We start from the raw sequence: 17,817 nt of genomic DNA, 5'->3' as shown, positions 1-17,817 counted from the left end.
GTAAAATAAATAATGCTGGCGTTGCAATTGAAGTTGGGAGTTGGACCGACCGAAAAAGTGGCCCGGGTCCTAATATGGCCCGGGTCCTGATAAACCACGTTACCCCTTTCTCCTTGGCAAAGAAAACTTTATGTTGAGATAATCGTCAATGGCTACATGGAAAATCACCACACTTAACCGCTGCCACAACTAGGCTTTCTCAGCCTCATCCCTGAACTTTTTAACGGTTTTCCCTCTGTGCTTTAAAGGTTGAGCGATGCTTTCGTAGTACTCTCCGAGCTCCTCTTCGGTCCAGACATTAGTCGCGACGGCTACGTGAGCATTAGCCAGCGTTTGATTGAGCTCCTCGTCATTAGGAGCCATCGGCTTCTTCTAAAGCTGGTACCCGTTGATTTTAAGAAACATGTCGGCAGAATACAGCGCAGCGCGCTTGTTGCCGTATTGGAATGCGTGATTTTTGATCATCCTTGATGCGAGAATCGCCGCAAGCCGAAAAATGTTTTCTTCGCCGTAATACTTGTTGTTAAGAGGCGATGCAGCGGCGGATTCCAGCATTTCTGGTTGTGTTGGAGAGGCATTCATAATATACGCCTTGTATAAACGTTTAACTTGCCTGGCGGTGAGAAATTGTAATATTACCGATGTTGACGCCATACCCGAAGTGAGGCAATGTGGGCGAAGACGATAATAACAAACTGGGAAAGTTATACAGTTAAAAATCCTGACATGAAAACAGCAATGTATGCTGTTGGAAGACCTTCCTTTTTCATCGCACAGTAGGAAAATGAGGCTGACTGCAAGGATTTTATATATATCGTTGCTTAGGGTGGGAAATGGCAAAGTTGTCACTATACTGGGAGGTTTATCCAGATGGGATAAAATGTTCCTACGCGAGGCCATTTTAGTGGCCCCTCATGTTGGGTCGGCGAGGTTTATAACAGACCAATAAAATGCTGGTTGTGAGTTACCAAGAGCATCGCTGTCACATATTTCTACAAATCATTGGCTTTTCCCACCTTCATGCGGGTATGGTCGTGGTGTAGTGTTGCATATCTACACCACCTCCTTTAGGTGCTCATGTTCGTCACCATACAACCCGGAAGACAAAAGGTCTCGGGGCAACCATTTGCTAGAAGCTGCGTTCTTGGCGCTTATTCATTGGCCACAAACCTGTTCTGCCTGGCCTTGGCATTTTCACGGCGTTAATACCATGCAGGGTGAGTTATCGACGCGACCTAGTCCCAACAACAAACGTCCAACATAACATGAGTACGTTATACAGAAATGCTGCCGGGAAAAGTGGTCTCCATGTCGCCGTCAGGCTGCTGCCATCGCACGTCAAATATAGCGCTGCGTTAAAAGAGGAGCCCGGGGGTGCCAAGCAACTCATTTAAATGTGGCAGGTGGAAGACAATCTGTTGCAAGGTTGGGACCAACATCAAGCCGCGACGCCTGCTCGCGAACGGTGTTGGTTATTTGGCAGCCCATTTAACAGGTAGGTTAAAATAACAAACTGGCCTTGGTTAAAATGTGGCTGGCAATACATCACCAGCAAAGATAAGGTAAAAGAAAATACAAATAAAAAAACAGAGCAAAGTACAGCACATGTTATCGGACGGCCCGTACATCTTATTTGTCTTTCAGCAGTTCGCCTGCACCTTTGAGCCGCTCATAACTCTCTCTAGCCGATTCCCAGAAGTCATCTATTTGAAAGGTTAAGCATTGTATATTATCCATTTGCAAATTTTTGTGGGGGAGACTCACAGTCTTCCGTCCCGTTTAACGTAATGCAATGTGTGGCGCCCCAAGTCCACAATGTCGCAGGACTTGCATTCGTTGAAGTTTGGCGCGGAAGATCCTGATCTAGTATAAGGCGTGGATAAGGCACAGATTCTTGTTGGAAACACATGTCAGTCTTGGTATAGACATTGGAAATTGGGGATGGATAAACCCACGATGGGCAAAATGACAACCATTGTGGTAAAAGATTAAAGGGACCTTTTCTGAATCTGCAGTTAAAGAGAGCCCGATTTGTTCGTTAATTGCACGTTTGATGGAAAACCCTTCACTTTTGTCAAGCATTACAAATGCTTCGTTAGGCTCTCCCACCGTAACCTCGATTTCGCGAGTAATGACCGAGCCCTTGCTGTCGACCATGGCAAGACTGGCTATCTTTTGCATGTCGTGCATCAATCTTCAGCCGGTGAACGTTGACATAACAGGCGCCAGCGCGGCTCGGAAAGTTGCGCGTCGATGCATTTTGAGCTGGAATAAATGTATTGCGGAGATGTAGGGTCGGGGAAATTGGAACGAGGTAAGGGAGGAGGAATAACAAAATTTTCGGTTATTCGCCCAGTAGCACAGCCATACGCCTCACCAAGCCGTTGTGGCGCGCTCGCACCACCTCCGATGCACGGACCGTTTTTTTTTCCTTTGCGGCTGGCTAAGCTGCGCCCCAATGAACGATTTCACCCATTTGACCCGATAGCGCGTGCTTGCTTGGGAGTTTGACAGCCAGCCAGCACAAACACTACAGTAAACAGGACGCGACGTCCGTGCAATAAAAAGCAAGCTTGGAATACTGGCGGGGCTGGTGACTAGGAATCGTCCCCTATAGGCTGCTCGGGTGCAGCCGGAGATGCGGGGCATTGCCACGGGGTTCCAGAAGGAATTGGGGATAAGAAGGTCACGTGAGGGGCGTTTGGTGGTCACACTCGTCAGTTTGGATTCAAGCCGCTGGAATACGTTTCTTCCAGATTTCGTAAACCCTTCCGGATCAGGAACCACCAATATTAACTTTAACCGACATGTTACAGGGAGATTAATATGTAGAACAATTGACAGATGGAGTATACACAATTAATGGTATTTCATATTATTTCTAGCTACAAAAGAAACTTATGTCCTGTAGAATATAAGTTAAAACCCCTAGTGCCTGAACACCCCCGGTCACCGAACACGCGTTTCCCCACACCCACGTTCACCCCCTCTGTCACGAAAGCGATCCCAAAGAGACAAGGCTGCAATATAGGGGCGATTCTATTCGAAGATCTAAAGCTAAGTTTAAAGAAAGAAGAAAGGCACGCAGTGCCAATCGCGCGCACGCGCCTAAGTGAATACACAACAACGAACCCTGGCACCTAGTCACGTGAGGTGGAGCTAGTCACGGTTGGCAGTCGCCCAGGCACGCCACTCCGTAACAATTGGCACTGCGTGCCTTTCTTCTTCCTTTACACTTAGCTTTAGATCTTCGAATAGAATCACCCCTATATTGCAGCCTTGTCTCTTTGGGATCGCTTTCGTGACACCGGGGAAAGCTTTTGGGCAATTGATTTTGCTTGTTGCATAGGTTGGGCCCCTTTAAGTCGGGTTTGAAGAGTACTGCTAGGAATACCCCATTTTCGGGAGGTTTTTACGATTGGTTCGCCATTATTAATGTCGTTAATAGGGCATATAAGCTGGTTTTCGGTGTATCGCTTTATTGTAAACTAAGAAAAAAGAATTTGACAAAACTAACTTTAAAAATGCGAATTTCGTCGAGATATTCATAAAAGACAACGAGGGGTAAAAATAAAGGTGTTGTTATTTTTAGGTGCCAGAGGTTGGGGGGTGCCCGAAGTGGGGTACGCAACGTTAGTTGAGAATGAACAACTCTCGTACCACCCCGATTGAATTCGACTTTTGCCGCGGTGTTTGGAACCGCTACCAAAATGGCTGGGCTTGGGCATGAAATGAAAGCCAGCACAAATCGACCACTGTTCATAGACCTTGTCTACGCGTAGGGATTCAGGGTTGAGACAATGTAACTAGTGCGATTCGCTATATCTAATTATCTGGCTTGTTTATCTTAATAAAGAGAGTAAAAATGCAATCTGGCTACAGGAGGAAATAAAGGGTTAGTTGGAGTTGTGGGTGCCTGAAAAGTTAGGAGTTCGGATCGCACGTGATATATGCTAGTCAGCGTGCATCCACACGCCCAAGTGCGATAACAGTGACTATTGTTCCAACAACCACGGTTCCCCTCCCTGCATGGGCGATTCCAGTTATCCGGAGTCTAGACATGGGATGGGCTTGCCTTGCACAGATCGCTGGACACTGGCTGCAGGTTTGATGCTATGCCCTGCCTCGCCATCGAACCTAGATCCGAACTTAAAATCGTAGATCGTTTCGTCAAGGAAGCTCAATGACAATCTTCACATTTTCACAAACCATGTGCATACATCATCATCATGGTGGAAATAAACGAGCGTAGTTTCTCCACTATAGCTGCTGTCTAAACTGACAAAACGCAAATGTCTTGTTAAAAGCACATGTGAAGTCGTTCTGAGTTTTAGATATTGTTCTTGATCAACTTGGACAATGGAACTTGTTCATTCCGACGCATGCCATGGTCTTCGTCAGCCAACCAGTCTGGCTCACTGAGGGGGTGCAGCGATCCAGATGGAGTTGATGGCCACGACCAGCCCCTCAAGGTTGTTGTGGCAAGAGTGGTCTTCCAAAATGTTCTTGCCCTTGTACTTGATGTTGAAAGACTTGGTGTGACCTTCAACTGTTTTATCCTTGGTACCGAGTCGCAGTTCCATACGCTTGTCGGCCTGGCGGAGGGCTGACTGTATGGTAGTTGTGTTGTTGTGGCAAGACATCGGTCCCCAGACCAAGTTGTCGTTGAAATACAGAGCGCAGGTCATGTTGTGACCCTCGACAGTCTTGGACCTGTCGCTGAGCCAAGCACTGGAGTCAGACATGTTGACTGCGGTTTCTGTATTGTCAAAGTCAGCAAGTAACAAACGGCTATTTTTGTGCAACTATTGGGGGTTATAGCGCGTTCTTACAAGTTGCTGAGTAGTGGTAAGGTAGTCTGGGGGTGATAGCTTAAAGTAGTAGATGATGTTATGGGTGCTTGAGAGGATGTTCGATCATTAATGAACCATGTTTTTGATCTCAACTTTGGGAATACCTGATTTATAGCCGGCATTTGTCCTATTGATCATATGAGTTTAACTCTCTCAAACTGAACATTGACATGTTATATTTAGTCTATAGGGGCGCCGAGAAAATTTCCTGCTCCGCAAAAGAAGCAATGCTGCTGCTATCCAACAAGCTAGCGGTGAGCATCAACCTACTCCGTAAAAGGCGAAGGGATGTTATGCAGGAAATGGTTATGAAAAGAATGAAATCGGATCATGGTCCGGCTTATTTTGATACGATCACAGTTACAGGGTTCTTTTTACTGACCGCTTGTTTTAAGTAATTTAATATTCGATTGGTCACGCCTTAGATCCGAGGGTTGCAATGCGGAAGCCACTGCTGTTCTCGTGCATATTAGCCACTGCAAATACGTCACTAAAGTGCAGGCCATTAACCCGCCCATTAACCAAACAAGAAATCTGTCACTTTTTACACCCGGTTGGGTGGCCGTTATTAAAAGTGCCAGGGGAGATGATCTTTTGCCTGATTTCATCTTTGCCATCGCCCAACGTGTTAGCCTTCGGGGGTGCCTTTGAGCTCAGTAACACACCTTGGCTCTCAGAAAGAGGACCTATGCAAATTCGAGCCCGTTGCTGGGACAATATGTATTTCTGAACAGTTTCTCTTGTTCCAGCCCACTGTTTTCTGGTGTTAGAAGGGTGCCGCCCTTTGATTACTGCGATCGAGAACCGCCCTTTTTCCGAGTCCTCCTAGTGGGCGGGGAAAGCCATCGCCGATAACTGCAAATCAGCAGTAGTTTAGGACTGGGGAGCATTGGCGCATAGAAAAAGCAACCAGGCTTGAGGGGATATGAAGAAAAAGCGCCATTCATGTTTCGTCAAATTGAACACCAACGCGGGTGAGGCGGGGTCGGGATTGGCGATTGCATATGCGCATGCAGGCCAAACTCTGACGATCTCACCAATGACGGCGTCTCGACTTGGGGATTAACGGTCCGGCCCACTCTGACACCAATTCTAGATCCCCTTTCCCGCTGCAAAAGAAAAGGCCAAGAAGAAACCATAGTGTCCAAAATGGGAAAATTGCATTAGCTATTCACATTACTAGCAAAGGCACGCGAAGCGAGAGAGAGAACCAACCCCGTAGGCCGTCGCCACTTACGTTCCAAGGTGCAATTGAGATGTCAACGTACATCTCATAGTGAGATTGACCTTGGTTTCTTGAGACGGCGGCGGGATTCAGCCAGGACTAGAGGTACTAGAAAATGATGGATGTTTCTGTCGACGGGTCTGGGTCAGAATAAGCGACTGACAAGCCTTGAAGGGAAATATAGTATAGGTCTCTGCGTGTTTCATATAGGGGAAGCTTGCTTTGGCATAGATGCGAACTATAGCCATATTCTTTCCCCTTGCGATTCGTACTCGAACACGTAGGTTGCAAAGGTGCGGCAGGATTGGGCTCTCCTAACTTGGTTCTGCTCCTCCCATAGGGTTTCGTAGCGTTCATCAGTGTGGCTTGCCACCATGGCTAGCTTGATTACTTCTATTTGCAGTTGGCATCGAGCCTGAGGTTCCAAATGCGGACAGAGGACATGAACTTTTCCGTATTGCCCAGCTCGTAGTCGCGCCCCAGAAATATGTCGACAAACCTGGCACCGGCATTAGTGCAAAGCTTGCCCTTGGCTTTTTTTTTATAGTTAAACATACGGCCTTCACAACGCTTGAGGAGGCGGCGCAGCTTGACGTTAAGGCGCTCACCCGATTCGATAAGATCACCGACCATCTCCCTGTTCTCGTTCGGATATCCGGTATGATTTCCCTGGTACGTTTAATTTTGCCCGAGATCTGGATAAAAAGCAGCCAGAGCTCGCTAGCGATGCCAACCATTTCACGACCCTCAGGTCCAGTGGACGTGGGCGACCCAATCGTAAATCCACTTGCCTAGGAAATTGGCGTCGAAAACGCTACAGGCCAGGATGATGGGGTTTCGAGGGGATCCCAGTGAGATAGTAAGTAGCCCTCTGGGATTTGGTGCTTTTCTACACTAAAACAAAACAACCATGCTTAATGTATGTACGGGCTACTAAACCGCGGTACAAAACAACAAGTTTTGTAATTGACAAAGTCCAGAGTACATGTAGTAACACGTCGTGAAATCTTGCAAAATGCCAACCCAATTTGATTCAGTAAGTGGAAGCTGATATGGTTTAGTTTTCGTATCCTTCGAGAGGCGCAGCGTGAAGATCTGGGAGCGGTGGGTCCGTGGAGGTATATGCTTGAAGTTGTCCTAATGGTCGGTCGTTCGTACCAATGTAACCTCAGAGGACCCACCATTCCCGGCCTCCACCCGCCTCTCAGCCGTTGGGAAAGTAAAAAAAAAAAGCGAGACTACCCACACATAGCGTTCTGCGCCCGGGCTACGTGATGTTAAAAACTGCAAGGATCGAAGCGCTTACACAAAGCACCCTTGTGCTGACGACTACTTATAAGCGGCCGTATTCTTCCGTGGCCCTATACAGCAGTGCTAGTGGACGGCGTCTTTGTTGTTGGTCTAGGTGAACTAGGGAGAAGGCACACAAGCGGATTGGCAAAAATTCAACATTATCCTACTGGCCATGCACACTGCAAGATCGGAATTTTGCTGCTCGCTCAAATTCCAGAAGGAGCACAGATCTGCGACGCGCTGCACCGTTGTTTCCTTCCCTCCACTAACAGTCGCGAAGACGATACCTCTGTCTAAACAGAGATGAAATAGCCTCTCAACCTCGACATCCTGCCACCTGTTCACCTCCTCAACTGGGAACGATGCTCGCTTCCGCTGCATATCAGCAGCGCGTTGCTTGCAAATGTCTTCTGCGGGGACCTTGAGATAGACGATGTGCGTAAATGTTTCCAGGTCGGCTTCAGTGTACACCTCTTGAAAGCCTCCGTCAAGGTCATCGCTTGGCAGGATGAAGTGGCCGGCCACCAGGGCACTCTTGCCGTTGTTGCAGGCACCCCTGTCAATCTGTCGGACAGCCGTAGCCCGGTGGCGCTGTTTATCTGCGTGCGGCAGCTTTTTGAAGGCAGCTAGACCGCCGTCCACAACAGAATCAATGACTTCAGAGCCCTCATAATAGTCGTACTCCTCAAGCCATATTTCTGTCGTTTGGCGGAGTTGAGACAGCAGGATCGTTTTGCCGGCTCCTGGAGGGCCGTAAATACCAATTACGTTTGGAGTTTTGATTTTGTTGACGCACATTGTAAAACTTCGCTAGTGGTGCTCACAAAATACGAATTTAAAGGGTAGCAAAAGATAAGAGAAAAGAAAAGGTTTCCAGGTTAAAGGAACAAGGGGGAAACGGAAGCTTATGTTTGCAAATGCAAGTGTCGAAAGGAACTAGGGAGAGCATCTGATCGAAATAAAATAGCCTCCAAAAATTTGCCACCTACCCAAGTTAACATGCAAAATATAAGGTAAATAGGAATGATGATCTCTTGAACATTACTGAGCTTAATCAGGAGGGGGTAATGTAATTACATCAAGCTATCAACTGCAGAAGGGATTTTACATCCTCAGTTTGGTGCACCTATGCAGAGACCACCCTCCCTATTATGAACGGGACAAAGTCTCCGGCCACACGTAATTAACGACAATGGGGATGACACTATACCTCACACCATGATACCATGCAGGGGGCGGCCTGCCGCCCATTTATTCTTTGAGGTCTGGGAAACGTATGGATAGCAACGCTGGTTTGTTGACGACTGGATCAAAAAGCCCCCTCGTTTGTAGTCAAGGAAGCAAAGGCCAAAAGGCCTTCACCCTTGTTGCCCAACTCCTGCAGATCCGCGGATCTAACCCATGCCGCCCTGCAACCTCATCGACCTTGCCAGTCTTCCTGGGGTTGACAACCTCCCTGACGTCTTTCAACTTTCGTCCCCTCGCACCGCACGCAAATGCCACGATAAAAAGTCCACCACAGGCTGAACTTGGTTACCATATACAGCAATAGACTTGCGGGCACCGCAATAAATATGTGACTTAAATTACTATTCTCGACAAGATGTTTAACGACGTTATGCAAAGCCCGCAGGATGCGTATGCAGATTGCAATTGTGCAGGGCGGATCCTTTCGCACTACCAACTGGATAGGTAAGGGGGGCTGGCCTAATAACCGACCAAACATAATTGTACCGGTATTCTAATGGATTCTAGGTCCGCTAAATTAAGGTCAAGGTTTAAGGTAACTAGTGTGAACAGGTATATGGTACGGGCGAGTCTTGTAAACAGCGTCGCCATTTATAAAGCTGACAGACAAAAGCTAAATTGCTACAAAATCCATCGGTGCACCCCAGTTCTATCCCCTTGTTAATATACTAGACTGGGTAGGTAAAGTAGATAAATGCATAAATGTTTACAACATATTAATACGTAACTAATTAAAAAAAGGACGTAATCTTCCAGGGACAGCCCTGCATACGCCCTAAACGGCCTCGATCCCTTCACACTTATTTAAGTCATAGGCTACCATCACCACATCAATCCTGAACAAAATCCGTCGGAAAACTAAAAATCGGGTGAGTTAGAATCTGGCGTGTTTACCCGCTTATAACCCATTAAGAGTGACCGTAGGTTCGGGAAAGGAATAATCTCACAGCATAAAGCCCTGCGATAAAAATAAATAATTGACCAACCCCCCTAACGGCACTACCTCCTCGCTGCAGGCAATCCAAAAAAGTGTGAGGGGGTAAAAAGGTGCCTATCGATTCGAAAAATCCTCAAATGGTTCTCAGCCTAATTTCCCTTTCTTTTAAACCGTATTGTTTAGCCTTCCGGGGAAGGACGCCTATCTTTCCGGCTGGCAAAGTTTTTGGTGCCACACTGGCTCGCATCGCGAAATTGGCCTTGTCTTGTGCGCCTTTGTGCGGGTGGCGCGCCGAGCCGCCGATGGGTGGGAAACTCGTCATAAAGAAAATCTGTCGATTATACATGGTGTTGCGAGAAGAGGCGTTCCGTGTAGTGACGGTGCTTAGGGTGACAGGTTAAAGAGTTTTTCGTGTGTCGGCGCCTGTTAGGGCTACAGGCGGAAGTCCCGCGCAAACGTCAACAGCATGGTCCATCATCCATGCATCCATGCTGAAAAATTTGTGTACGGGAGAAAGTGGGCGCGTTCTTTATACTATTCGGGTTGATGGAAAATCGGGATATATATTAAACAAGTAATTGCCTTAAAGTCAACAGCTTCGCATGCCACTGTTCAAAACTGACAAATAGTGTTTGGCTATTTATTACTTGCGGCCGCAATAACCATCTCCAAGTATCCAGTTAATTATTCAGGTCAGGGATTGGCGGCGGCGTCAAAAGCGGCTGGTCTAGGACTCCAAACTCGATCTGCGCCCTTGTGGGATTCTTCATACCCCCAATCCATCAACATTCCTGATGCTTTGGCGTAGTTACACGACGCCCTGTCACAATGCACTGCTCCCCAATCACGTTGCCCAGCTTGGTACCGTGTATATCCAGTTGCTACCCAATCACTTTGTCCCATCGCATTGCGAAAAGCAGTTTTCCACTGGTTTGCGGCTGCTAGGTCAGAGTCGAGAAGAATCGGGCGAGGCGTGAATACCACTACGAAACTTGAAGGGTTAGCGGTGGCGGTGACAGCCAGGAGCCCCAAGGCCAAATAAGTCGGGGTAAAAGAAACCATTTTGAAAGATTGAAAAGTAAAACTTGAAATAAAGCTAATTTGTTTGTTAAGCACAGAGTATTTTCAACCGAGGTAATAAAGGATAATTGAACAAGAGGTATACAATTGATACTGGAAGGGAGATTTTCTGTGAAAAGAAAGCCAGGGGATTAATAAAGTATATACATAACAATTTTGTCCGCAGGTTATCAATTGTTACTCATAGAAAAAGCGGCCCGACAATTCGAATCTTATTTGCTGCTACTTTTATCAAATAACGCATTATTATAATTAATTATACATTGTTTATAACTTTATAATAAGTCATAAAAATTAATGGCATAAAATATCACATAACTTATTGAATATTGCACAGTTTGTAAGACGATTATTATTTATAAATAAAATAAACTTTTCGTGAATGAATTAATTTTAACACGTTATTATTTGTAAAAGTGGTATATTTATATAACGTGGATGCACAGTATGTGGGCCAGGATTATGTCACGGCCAGGGTAAGCATAGCACGGAAGTTAAAGCTCTGAGTTTAACGCGACATAAATAAAGGTGTTTCGCGGTGGATTTAATGCATGTATCCGAATCCAAAAAGAGCCTGTGCACGATGCATAAAAACTCAAAATTGTCGCGCTTTAGCGGTCAATTGGCGTACAGAACAAAAAGACATAATTAAACCGGTATAGGTCGGGAAAAAAGCTGGTAAAAATAATATTTACGTAAAGTTTAATATTTAAATTATTTTCTTTGGTGTAACATAATGTATAATACATAGTGTATAATAACGTCAGTCAAAATGTAAAATTACACCAATTAAATTAAAGGATTTCGCCTTATATGCTCGTCGTTCTTATGACTGGCTACTTTGCACTGTTCTTTCGTTTGTTGGCTAAATGTCGTCCGAGCTGACAATTTACTTGGGCATTTAACACCGGCTGGTTTGCTCACCGCTAGGGTAAGATTCGAACGATGAATAGAGTTGTTGTTGGTTAAAATTTGGTAGGCCCAAAAGAAGCCGAATTAGCCACAGGGTAAGGAATTGAAAATCCATTAATCTTGGGTCCCTGCGCTATAAAACTACATTTAAGGTAGGTCTGGCATTTTTATTACATTCCGCCTACATTATATGGCTAAGGGACTTCGTATGGGGGTAGAAGTAAGTTGTTAAGAAATAACAGCGGCTAGTGGCTGGCAAATCACGGGGACGCCAGACAGGTTCCCCAAAAGATTGCGCCAATTAACAAAACATGAAGCAGTTAACAGACAGAAATTTGAAGACCTCCTAGTGAAATGTTGATGGCAGGTTTCAAACTTACAACTGTTTGTGAACAATTGCGCTACGTGAAAATGGTGAATCGGTTAGGTATTTGGTGGTTTTTGTGTTAGTCGGTGAATTTTGGAGTTCGACAAGTCGGGTATTTTGTCAGCCACATGAACGGAAGCTTGACCTGCTAAGGTGCATTGGCTCGAACTCAGGGATCTGCCAGCAATTTAGCGTAGATATATCGACATAAGATTTTCTGTGGCAGCTGAGTTCGAAACGGTCTCGACCTTGGCCATTTGAATGTCTTGAACCTCGGTTATTATTCAGCTTTCTCAGCTTGAGCAGGGTGCAAGGTCAGCAATAGTTTCAGCGAAATTCTCATTGGTAAAGATAAAAATTAAAGTCCCTTATTATTGCCTTGGTATAATTCCAACAAATATAGCTAGATTTAGCGCGCTTAGAACTCGAGCAGAATGGTATGGCGAGGGACCTATGAGAGACATGCGATACGTCGAGACTGTGTGAGAAACGCGATCAGCCACCAACGTCAAGGTGAGACCAGTCAAAGTTTGCGGAAGGATTAAGACAAAAGGCTCGACACACTGTGTCATTTGCGTCATGAAAAAGCATAAGCTTTGTTCTACGCCACGGACGAGCCAAGAGGTCCAAGGGAGAAAAGCAACCATCTGAACCATCGATCTTCCAAAGTTGGTAGCACAGACTTGAAGGTACATTATATAGAATCGCGCTCCGATTCAAGGGCAGTGGGCTCAGAACCGATCATCCATTGTTGTCTGCCACCAGGACTGGTTCGATCAAAACTCATTTCGCCTACTGACGAAACAATGTCACCAACTTACAATTTCATCCACCGCAAGGACAACGCCGCCGACGGTATCGGGGTGGGAGGCGGCCGGAGGAAAATCAATTTCAGCAACGCCCGACCGCATTTCGTTGCTGTCCTGGGCGAGTTCGTGGGCACCTTCATGTTCCTCTTTTTTGGTTACGCAGGCCATTTCATGGTGGCCAGATCCTCCACGGGGTCAGAAACCGATACCACCAGTGGCGACAGCGCTCAGACTACCATCTTTGTTGCCCTGGCATATGGGTTTTCTCTTTTGGTAACGGTGTGGGCAATGTACCGCATCAGTGGCGGTCTTTTTAATCCGGCTGTGAGTACACGATCCGACCCGTTTCCCTTGATAAACCGTCTCGAAAATGGAAGAAAAGCAACCACAAGCAAAAGAGCAGCACAACCGACACCGATGGAGGCTCCTAGCTAATATTTCCCCCCTCTCCGCGTCCCAACTTAATAGGTCGCCTTTGGCTTGAGCCTAGCTGGCCAGTTACCGTGGATCCGAACTTGCGTCTTGATCCCTACCCAAATCGTGGCTTCCATGTGCGCGGGCGGCGTGGTTTCGGCCATGCTACCCGGTCGTATCTCTCAGGTTAATACAACGCTTGCTCCATTAGTGAGCATCCCGCAGGGCCTGTTTTTGGAGATGTTTTTCACGGCGTACCTCCTTTTCGTGGTCCTTATGGTTGCGGCAGAGAAGTCCAAGGATACCTTTATCGCCCCCATTGCCATTGGTCTGGCGGCGTTTGTTGCGTTAATCCCAGGTGAGCATCAGCCTATTTGACTGTTTTTTCGGGTTGGTTCCTTCGTGCCAGAGTTGGTCCAGCCCATGCAGCGTAACGTGACAGACGAGCTGCTGATCTCTCCCGACAATTCGGTCTGCCATTGATAATCCCTGCTAATACAGTTACCCACAGGAGTCTATTATACAGGTGGAGCCCTGAATCCTGTACGGAGTTTTGGTTGTGCCGTGGCTGGTGCAGAGTTTCCCAGCTATCATTGGATTTATTGGGTTGGGCCGTTCCTGGGTTCGCTGTTGGGCGCTGGTTTATACAAGGTGTTCAAGATCTTGCATTACGAGGATGCCAACCCCGGACAGGATGCCGCCCACCCAGACGAGGTGATACAAATCGAAGAGAACAGGGATCTGGAGAGTGGCGATGTCAGTCAGTCAAGATAAGACATGTCTTTTTCATCATGATACACGTATTAGACAAAGATGGATTTGGTTACCGAGCACATATTGCGTGAACCCTTGATAACTTCGTCCGGGCCACATGGCCTCTAGGAAGGCACTTGTAATCGGTTTAACTGCACTTAATTGGCACGGTAAAATGCAGCATCAACAAAGGCCTTCTTTACTCGCGCCATGCCGCAATTCAAATCTTGTCCGACAAACGTACCAAGATTACTTTCCTTATCTCCCACCTCGATTCGCGATGCAGCGACAATCTCACCTTTCAGATCTACGCATTTCATCGCTGCACACCATCCAGGCTTGGCTCGACGACACCGGCCTTGACATCGAGCAATCCATTTCCCAACACGAAGAAGCGGGTTTTCGACGTCGACGTGCCGACACCGCCGGGAACCTCGCGATTGGGATCACCCTCCAAACGTCAGCGCACAGATGTTGCAGCATCGATATCGAACCAGTCTCTCCAGAGCGAGCAGTCGGCATCATTCCCACCTACATCGCAATCGAATGCCTCAACGTCCAGGCGGCCCCGGGCTCCGAAGAAATAGCAGACAAGTTGTTCGGCACTTCAGATGACAGATTTATCACAGATCCTAACTTTGAACAGCAGGAGGATAAAAGAAATTGGACGCTGCGATCGAACTGGACGATGTGCAAGCCATCCAAAAAACCGCGGAGAGGTGTGCGAGATACTGTAGCCATGAAGCTACATGGAACTCTGATGTTTATGCACGGATTTTGAGGCGTGCAGCAGCCCCGTATAGTGGAATTACAGCGGTAGGGGCCACAGCAGCAGGCATCCAGCTTGAATGGCGAAGCGGGACTGAGGAGGACGACTTGAGTGGCAGCAAAATGGTGGATTATCCTCTCATCATTGACGATTCAGATATTGCATTGGGCATGCGATTCGAAATCACACTTCGGTGGATGATTTTTGGAGCAGCCTATCGGTATTTCGTAGCTTAGATGCCATGCTTAGACGTCTTCGCTGCCTTACAGAAGGGCTCAGCCGGACGGTATAGCCAGCAGCATCACAAGCCTAATACCCCTGAAATTTCTCATTGAGCAAAGGGGGCTACACCACCAGATTCCAGCCGACATTTGGAAATTGGAGGGCTCGGGCCCGGAGACGTGGCACTGCAGTCAAGTCTTTTCTGATGAATGAGAATATTCTGCTTTTTTGTAGTAGCTGGTCTAGTTTACACTGTCTTTACACCGGTCAAACCGCGCCATGCCGGCCAAGCAAAAGGGAACGCAAGGGCAAAGGGTGTGCCCCGCTACTTCGCAGAACCCTCGCTTAGTCACAGGTCTCGGGTACAAGGTTGGCGAACCAACCCGTGGCGAAGGAGCTGTCGCTGTAGGCGGGAATGTTGCTGTACAGGGCGCAATTGTACTGGCCCATGCTGGTGTACAGACTCGCGGTAACGCAGCCCGGGGTGTTGGCGCACGCGGTCAGGCACCCGGCCAACGTCTTGGCGTCCGAGCTGGCAAAGGTGCCGTTGCCCAGGGGTATGGCGTTGCCTGCCATGGTTGCGCCGTTGCAGTCGACCTTGAACCTCTTGCCATTCTGGACAAAGCAGTTGCCACCGTCGCCAGGGCAAGTCGGCGAGCCCCCCTGCGTCACGCTGGTGCAGCCGCCGACCGGGCAGGGGGCGCATGTGCCGAAAGCCGGCTGGCATCCCATGCCGCAGTAGGCGAAGCTTGGGCTACCGCACCAACCTCTCTTGCCGCTGGGGTTGAGAACAACGGGTTAGTTCAGAAACGGATGACCTGTGTCACGGAGAGAGTGTGAAGATATAGGAGTCAAAGTAAACAATAGTTACTCACCAGCACTGAGTTCCAGGGCATGTATAGCCATTGGCGCCGCCACAGGATCCATCGGGGGAAATTTTGGCGGTTGATGACGGCGTTGCGGAGGTAGTCGCGGTCGACGGCAGAGACGAAGAGGCCGGGGTGTTGGTGCAAGTTCCAAAAGCCGAATTACACCCAGTCCCACAGTAGTCGGCAGTGCTACCACACCAACCACTGCTGCTGCAGCAGTTACCGAATGCTGATCCCGCACACGTCATGCCACCGGCACCTCCGCAGGTCCCGTCTTTACTGATCTTACCGGAAGCCGGAGAAGAGCTGGCAGATGGGGTAGCGCTGGATGAGGCCGGAGGGTTCACAGCGCTGGAAGATGGGGAAGAGCTGTCGCAAGAACCGAACCCGGCCTGGCACCCTGTTCCACAATAGCCGCTCAGGGAGCCGCAATAGCCGTACTGAGAGCAGCATGTGCCAAAAGAGGAGCCGGCGCACGTTAGACCACTGGTTCCACCGCACGTGCCGTCGGTGCTGACCTTGGTGACGGGTTGTCCACCGGCGTTGCCACCAGCGTTGCCACCAGCGTTGCCACCGGAGCAGGTTCCCCATGAAGATTTGCAGCCCGTACCGCAAAAGGCATCAGTGCTGCCACAATACCCATATTGAGAACAGCAGTTGCCAAAAACGCTGCCCTGGCATGTGTTGCCGTTTTGACCACAGACACCATCGGTGGAGACGCCCGCGGCGACTAGGCCGGCGAGGAAAAAGACGCCCGCGTGAATGATGCGGACCATGGTGGGTTTTGTGTTATTTTGCAGGTTCTGACAGAATAGTACGACTTGTTCAAAACTTAAAACGAGTGACAGGGTTGCTTTAGTCGACTTGTTGTTTGTGCACTAAAACAAGGTGTTTGATCCAAAAGAGTGTGTGAAAGGCAAGATCTTTCTGAGTGGATGATGGACAAGTCTTGCGAAACGATCTGCAGCAAATCCTTCATCTCTTATTTATATGCATTCAATACAAATGCCAGAAAAGGAGTCAAATCCAAACGCCATCAACTCCCTAACGATTCCGCCACACGAACACCTAGACCCAGGAATAGACTGAGCTAAGAGGGGTAAAGCTCAATACGATAACGCCAGGCAAGTATTAGTGTCAGTGGTGAAATTAATTGGTCCTTTTGCCTGGCAAGAATCAAAGGGGAAGATGGTTTAATGACGAGCGGTGGAAGCACTAACGGCAAGCCCTGGATCCGGTGACGCTGTTTTGGGAATACTACGGGGTTGTAGGGCTAGCCACGAGCGCCAAGAGGAGCAAGGGGTAAATAAACACTAAGAGACTAGTTCTAGAAAAGCGCTGACTTGCCAGGTGTTGGAAACCAGCTTGTACGTTGTATTCTGCTCGTGTGGACTTATAACATTTTGGCTTTAAGCTGATGACGATGCGACAGGTACCAAGACAAATCCCACCCTCTTATTTTGCGACTTTGCCTCTGCTCTGCTATTTTTGAACACTCGCGCCCCGAGCAGATTGCTGTTGTTGGAGATGGGGAGGTTTAGCTCCGAATAGGCCCTTCCGTCACAGAATTCTGCACATTCATGCTTGGTTACCGCGGGAAAGATGGTTGCAAACGCACGGAATTTGCTATTACAGCCCTTTATACAGGTCTCCAATTGCTCGTCTGTACTTTTTTGTTGGCTGCCGAGAGCGCCCAAGCAAAACCAAGGGAAATTATATTTCTGAGCCGCATTGAAAGGTGTTGAAACAAAGTCGTGGATGTTACCACAGTAAAAGACGGCAGAAGACCCAGGAATCTTATTATATGCAAGCAAATGTATGTTAGTGGCTCAAATGTGAGGTATGGATGATTAACACCAAAGGGTTGAAATACGAGTAATGCAAAGAGCACAGTAAAAAGATAAAGAAGCTGAGCTGTAAACGTCTGAGGTATTGACGAGTCGACGACTAGGATATGGTCCAATTGACGGATAGGTCAGTTATTTCCAGCAGATCATGTTAACTTACATCATGGCCATCCTGGTCACCCCGGCGAATAAAACACAACCTAAGAGCTTGACCTTTGA

At 47.8% G+C, this 17,817-nt stretch overlaps 8 protein-coding genes across 8 annotated transcripts; 3 read left to right on the top strand and 5 right to left on the bottom strand.

Annotated features, from left to right (window-relative positions):
• Positions 1-298: 298 nt before the first annotated feature.
• PgNI_02585 (uncharacterized protein) lies at positions 299-555 on the bottom strand (the record flags this gene model as incomplete). The annotated part of the gene is made up of 2 exons (XM_031122647.1): positions 299-311; positions 386-555. 2 exons carry the CDS (start codon positions 553-555, stop codon positions 299-301), a joined length of 183 nt encoding a protein of 60 aa, XP_030987774.1.
• A 1,576-nt stretch (positions 556-2,131) lies between these two features.
• Positions 2,132-2,293, top strand: PgNI_02584 (uncharacterized protein; the record flags this gene model as incomplete). The annotated part of the gene is made up of 1 exon (XM_031122646.1): positions 2,132-2,293. One exon carries the CDS (start codon positions 2,132-2,134, stop codon positions 2,291-2,293), a length of 162 nt encoding a protein of 53 aa, XP_030987773.1.
• A 2,122-nt stretch (positions 2,294-4,415) lies between these two features.
• Positions 4,416-4,745, bottom strand: PgNI_02583 (uncharacterized protein; the record flags this gene model as incomplete). The annotated part of the gene is made up of 1 exon (XM_031122645.1): positions 4,416-4,745. The coding sequence occupies one exon, from the start codon at positions 4,743-4,745 to the stop codon at positions 4,416-4,418; it is 330 nt and encodes a 109-aa protein (XP_030987772.1).
• A 1,726-nt stretch (positions 4,746-6,471) lies between these two features.
• PgNI_02582 (uncharacterized protein) lies at positions 6,472-6,711 on the bottom strand (the record flags this gene model as incomplete). Its single annotated transcript, XM_031122644.1, has 2 exons — positions 6,472-6,611; positions 6,636-6,711. The coding sequence occupies 2 exons, from the start codon at positions 6,709-6,711 to the stop codon at positions 6,472-6,474; spliced, it is 216 nt and encodes a 71-aa protein (XP_030987771.1).
• A 700-nt stretch (positions 6,712-7,411) lies between these two features.
• PgNI_02581 (uncharacterized protein) lies at positions 7,412-8,169 on the bottom strand (the record flags this gene model as incomplete). The annotated part of the gene is made up of 2 exons (XM_031122643.1): positions 7,412-7,452; positions 7,539-8,169. The coding sequence occupies 2 exons, from the start codon at positions 8,167-8,169 to the stop codon at positions 7,412-7,414; spliced, it is 672 nt and encodes a 223-aa protein (XP_030987770.1).
• Positions 8,170-9,596: 1,427 nt separating this feature from the next.
• PgNI_02580 (uncharacterized protein) lies at positions 9,597-9,957 on the top strand (the record flags this gene model as incomplete). Its single annotated transcript, XM_031122642.1, has 2 exons — positions 9,597-9,648; positions 9,740-9,957. Coding segments are annotated over 2 exons (270 nt in total), but the record flags the coding sequence as incomplete, so codon positions are not given.
• A 2,764-nt stretch (positions 9,958-12,721) lies between these two features.
• PgNI_02579 (uncharacterized protein) lies at positions 12,722-14,672 on the top strand (the record flags this gene model as incomplete). The annotated part of the gene is made up of 4 exons (XM_031122641.1): positions 12,722-13,048; positions 13,193-13,496; positions 13,665-13,898; positions 14,197-14,672. 4 exons carry the CDS (start codon positions 12,722-12,724, stop codon positions 14,670-14,672), a joined length of 1,341 nt encoding a protein of 446 aa, XP_030988389.1.
• A 555-nt stretch (positions 14,673-15,227) lies between these two features.
• On the bottom strand, positions 15,228-16,629 carry PgNI_02578 (uncharacterized protein; the record flags this gene model as incomplete). Its single annotated transcript, XM_031122640.1, has 2 exons — positions 15,228-15,660; positions 15,758-16,629. Coding segments are annotated over 2 exons (1,305 nt in total), but the record flags the coding sequence as incomplete, so codon positions are not given.
• Positions 16,630-17,817: the final 1,188 nt, after the last annotated feature.

The sequence above is a fragment of the Pyricularia grisea genome (genome assembly GCF_004355905.1).
Source record: "Pyricularia grisea strain NI907 chromosome Unknown Pyricularia_grisea_NI907_Scaffold_1, whole genome shotgun sequence".
NCBI lineage: Eukaryota > Fungi > Ascomycota > Sordariomycetes > Magnaporthales > Pyriculariaceae > Pyricularia > Pyricularia grisea.
The sequence above is the reverse complement of the archived record's forward strand: the minus strand, read 5'-3'. Positions and strand labels throughout refer to the sequence as shown.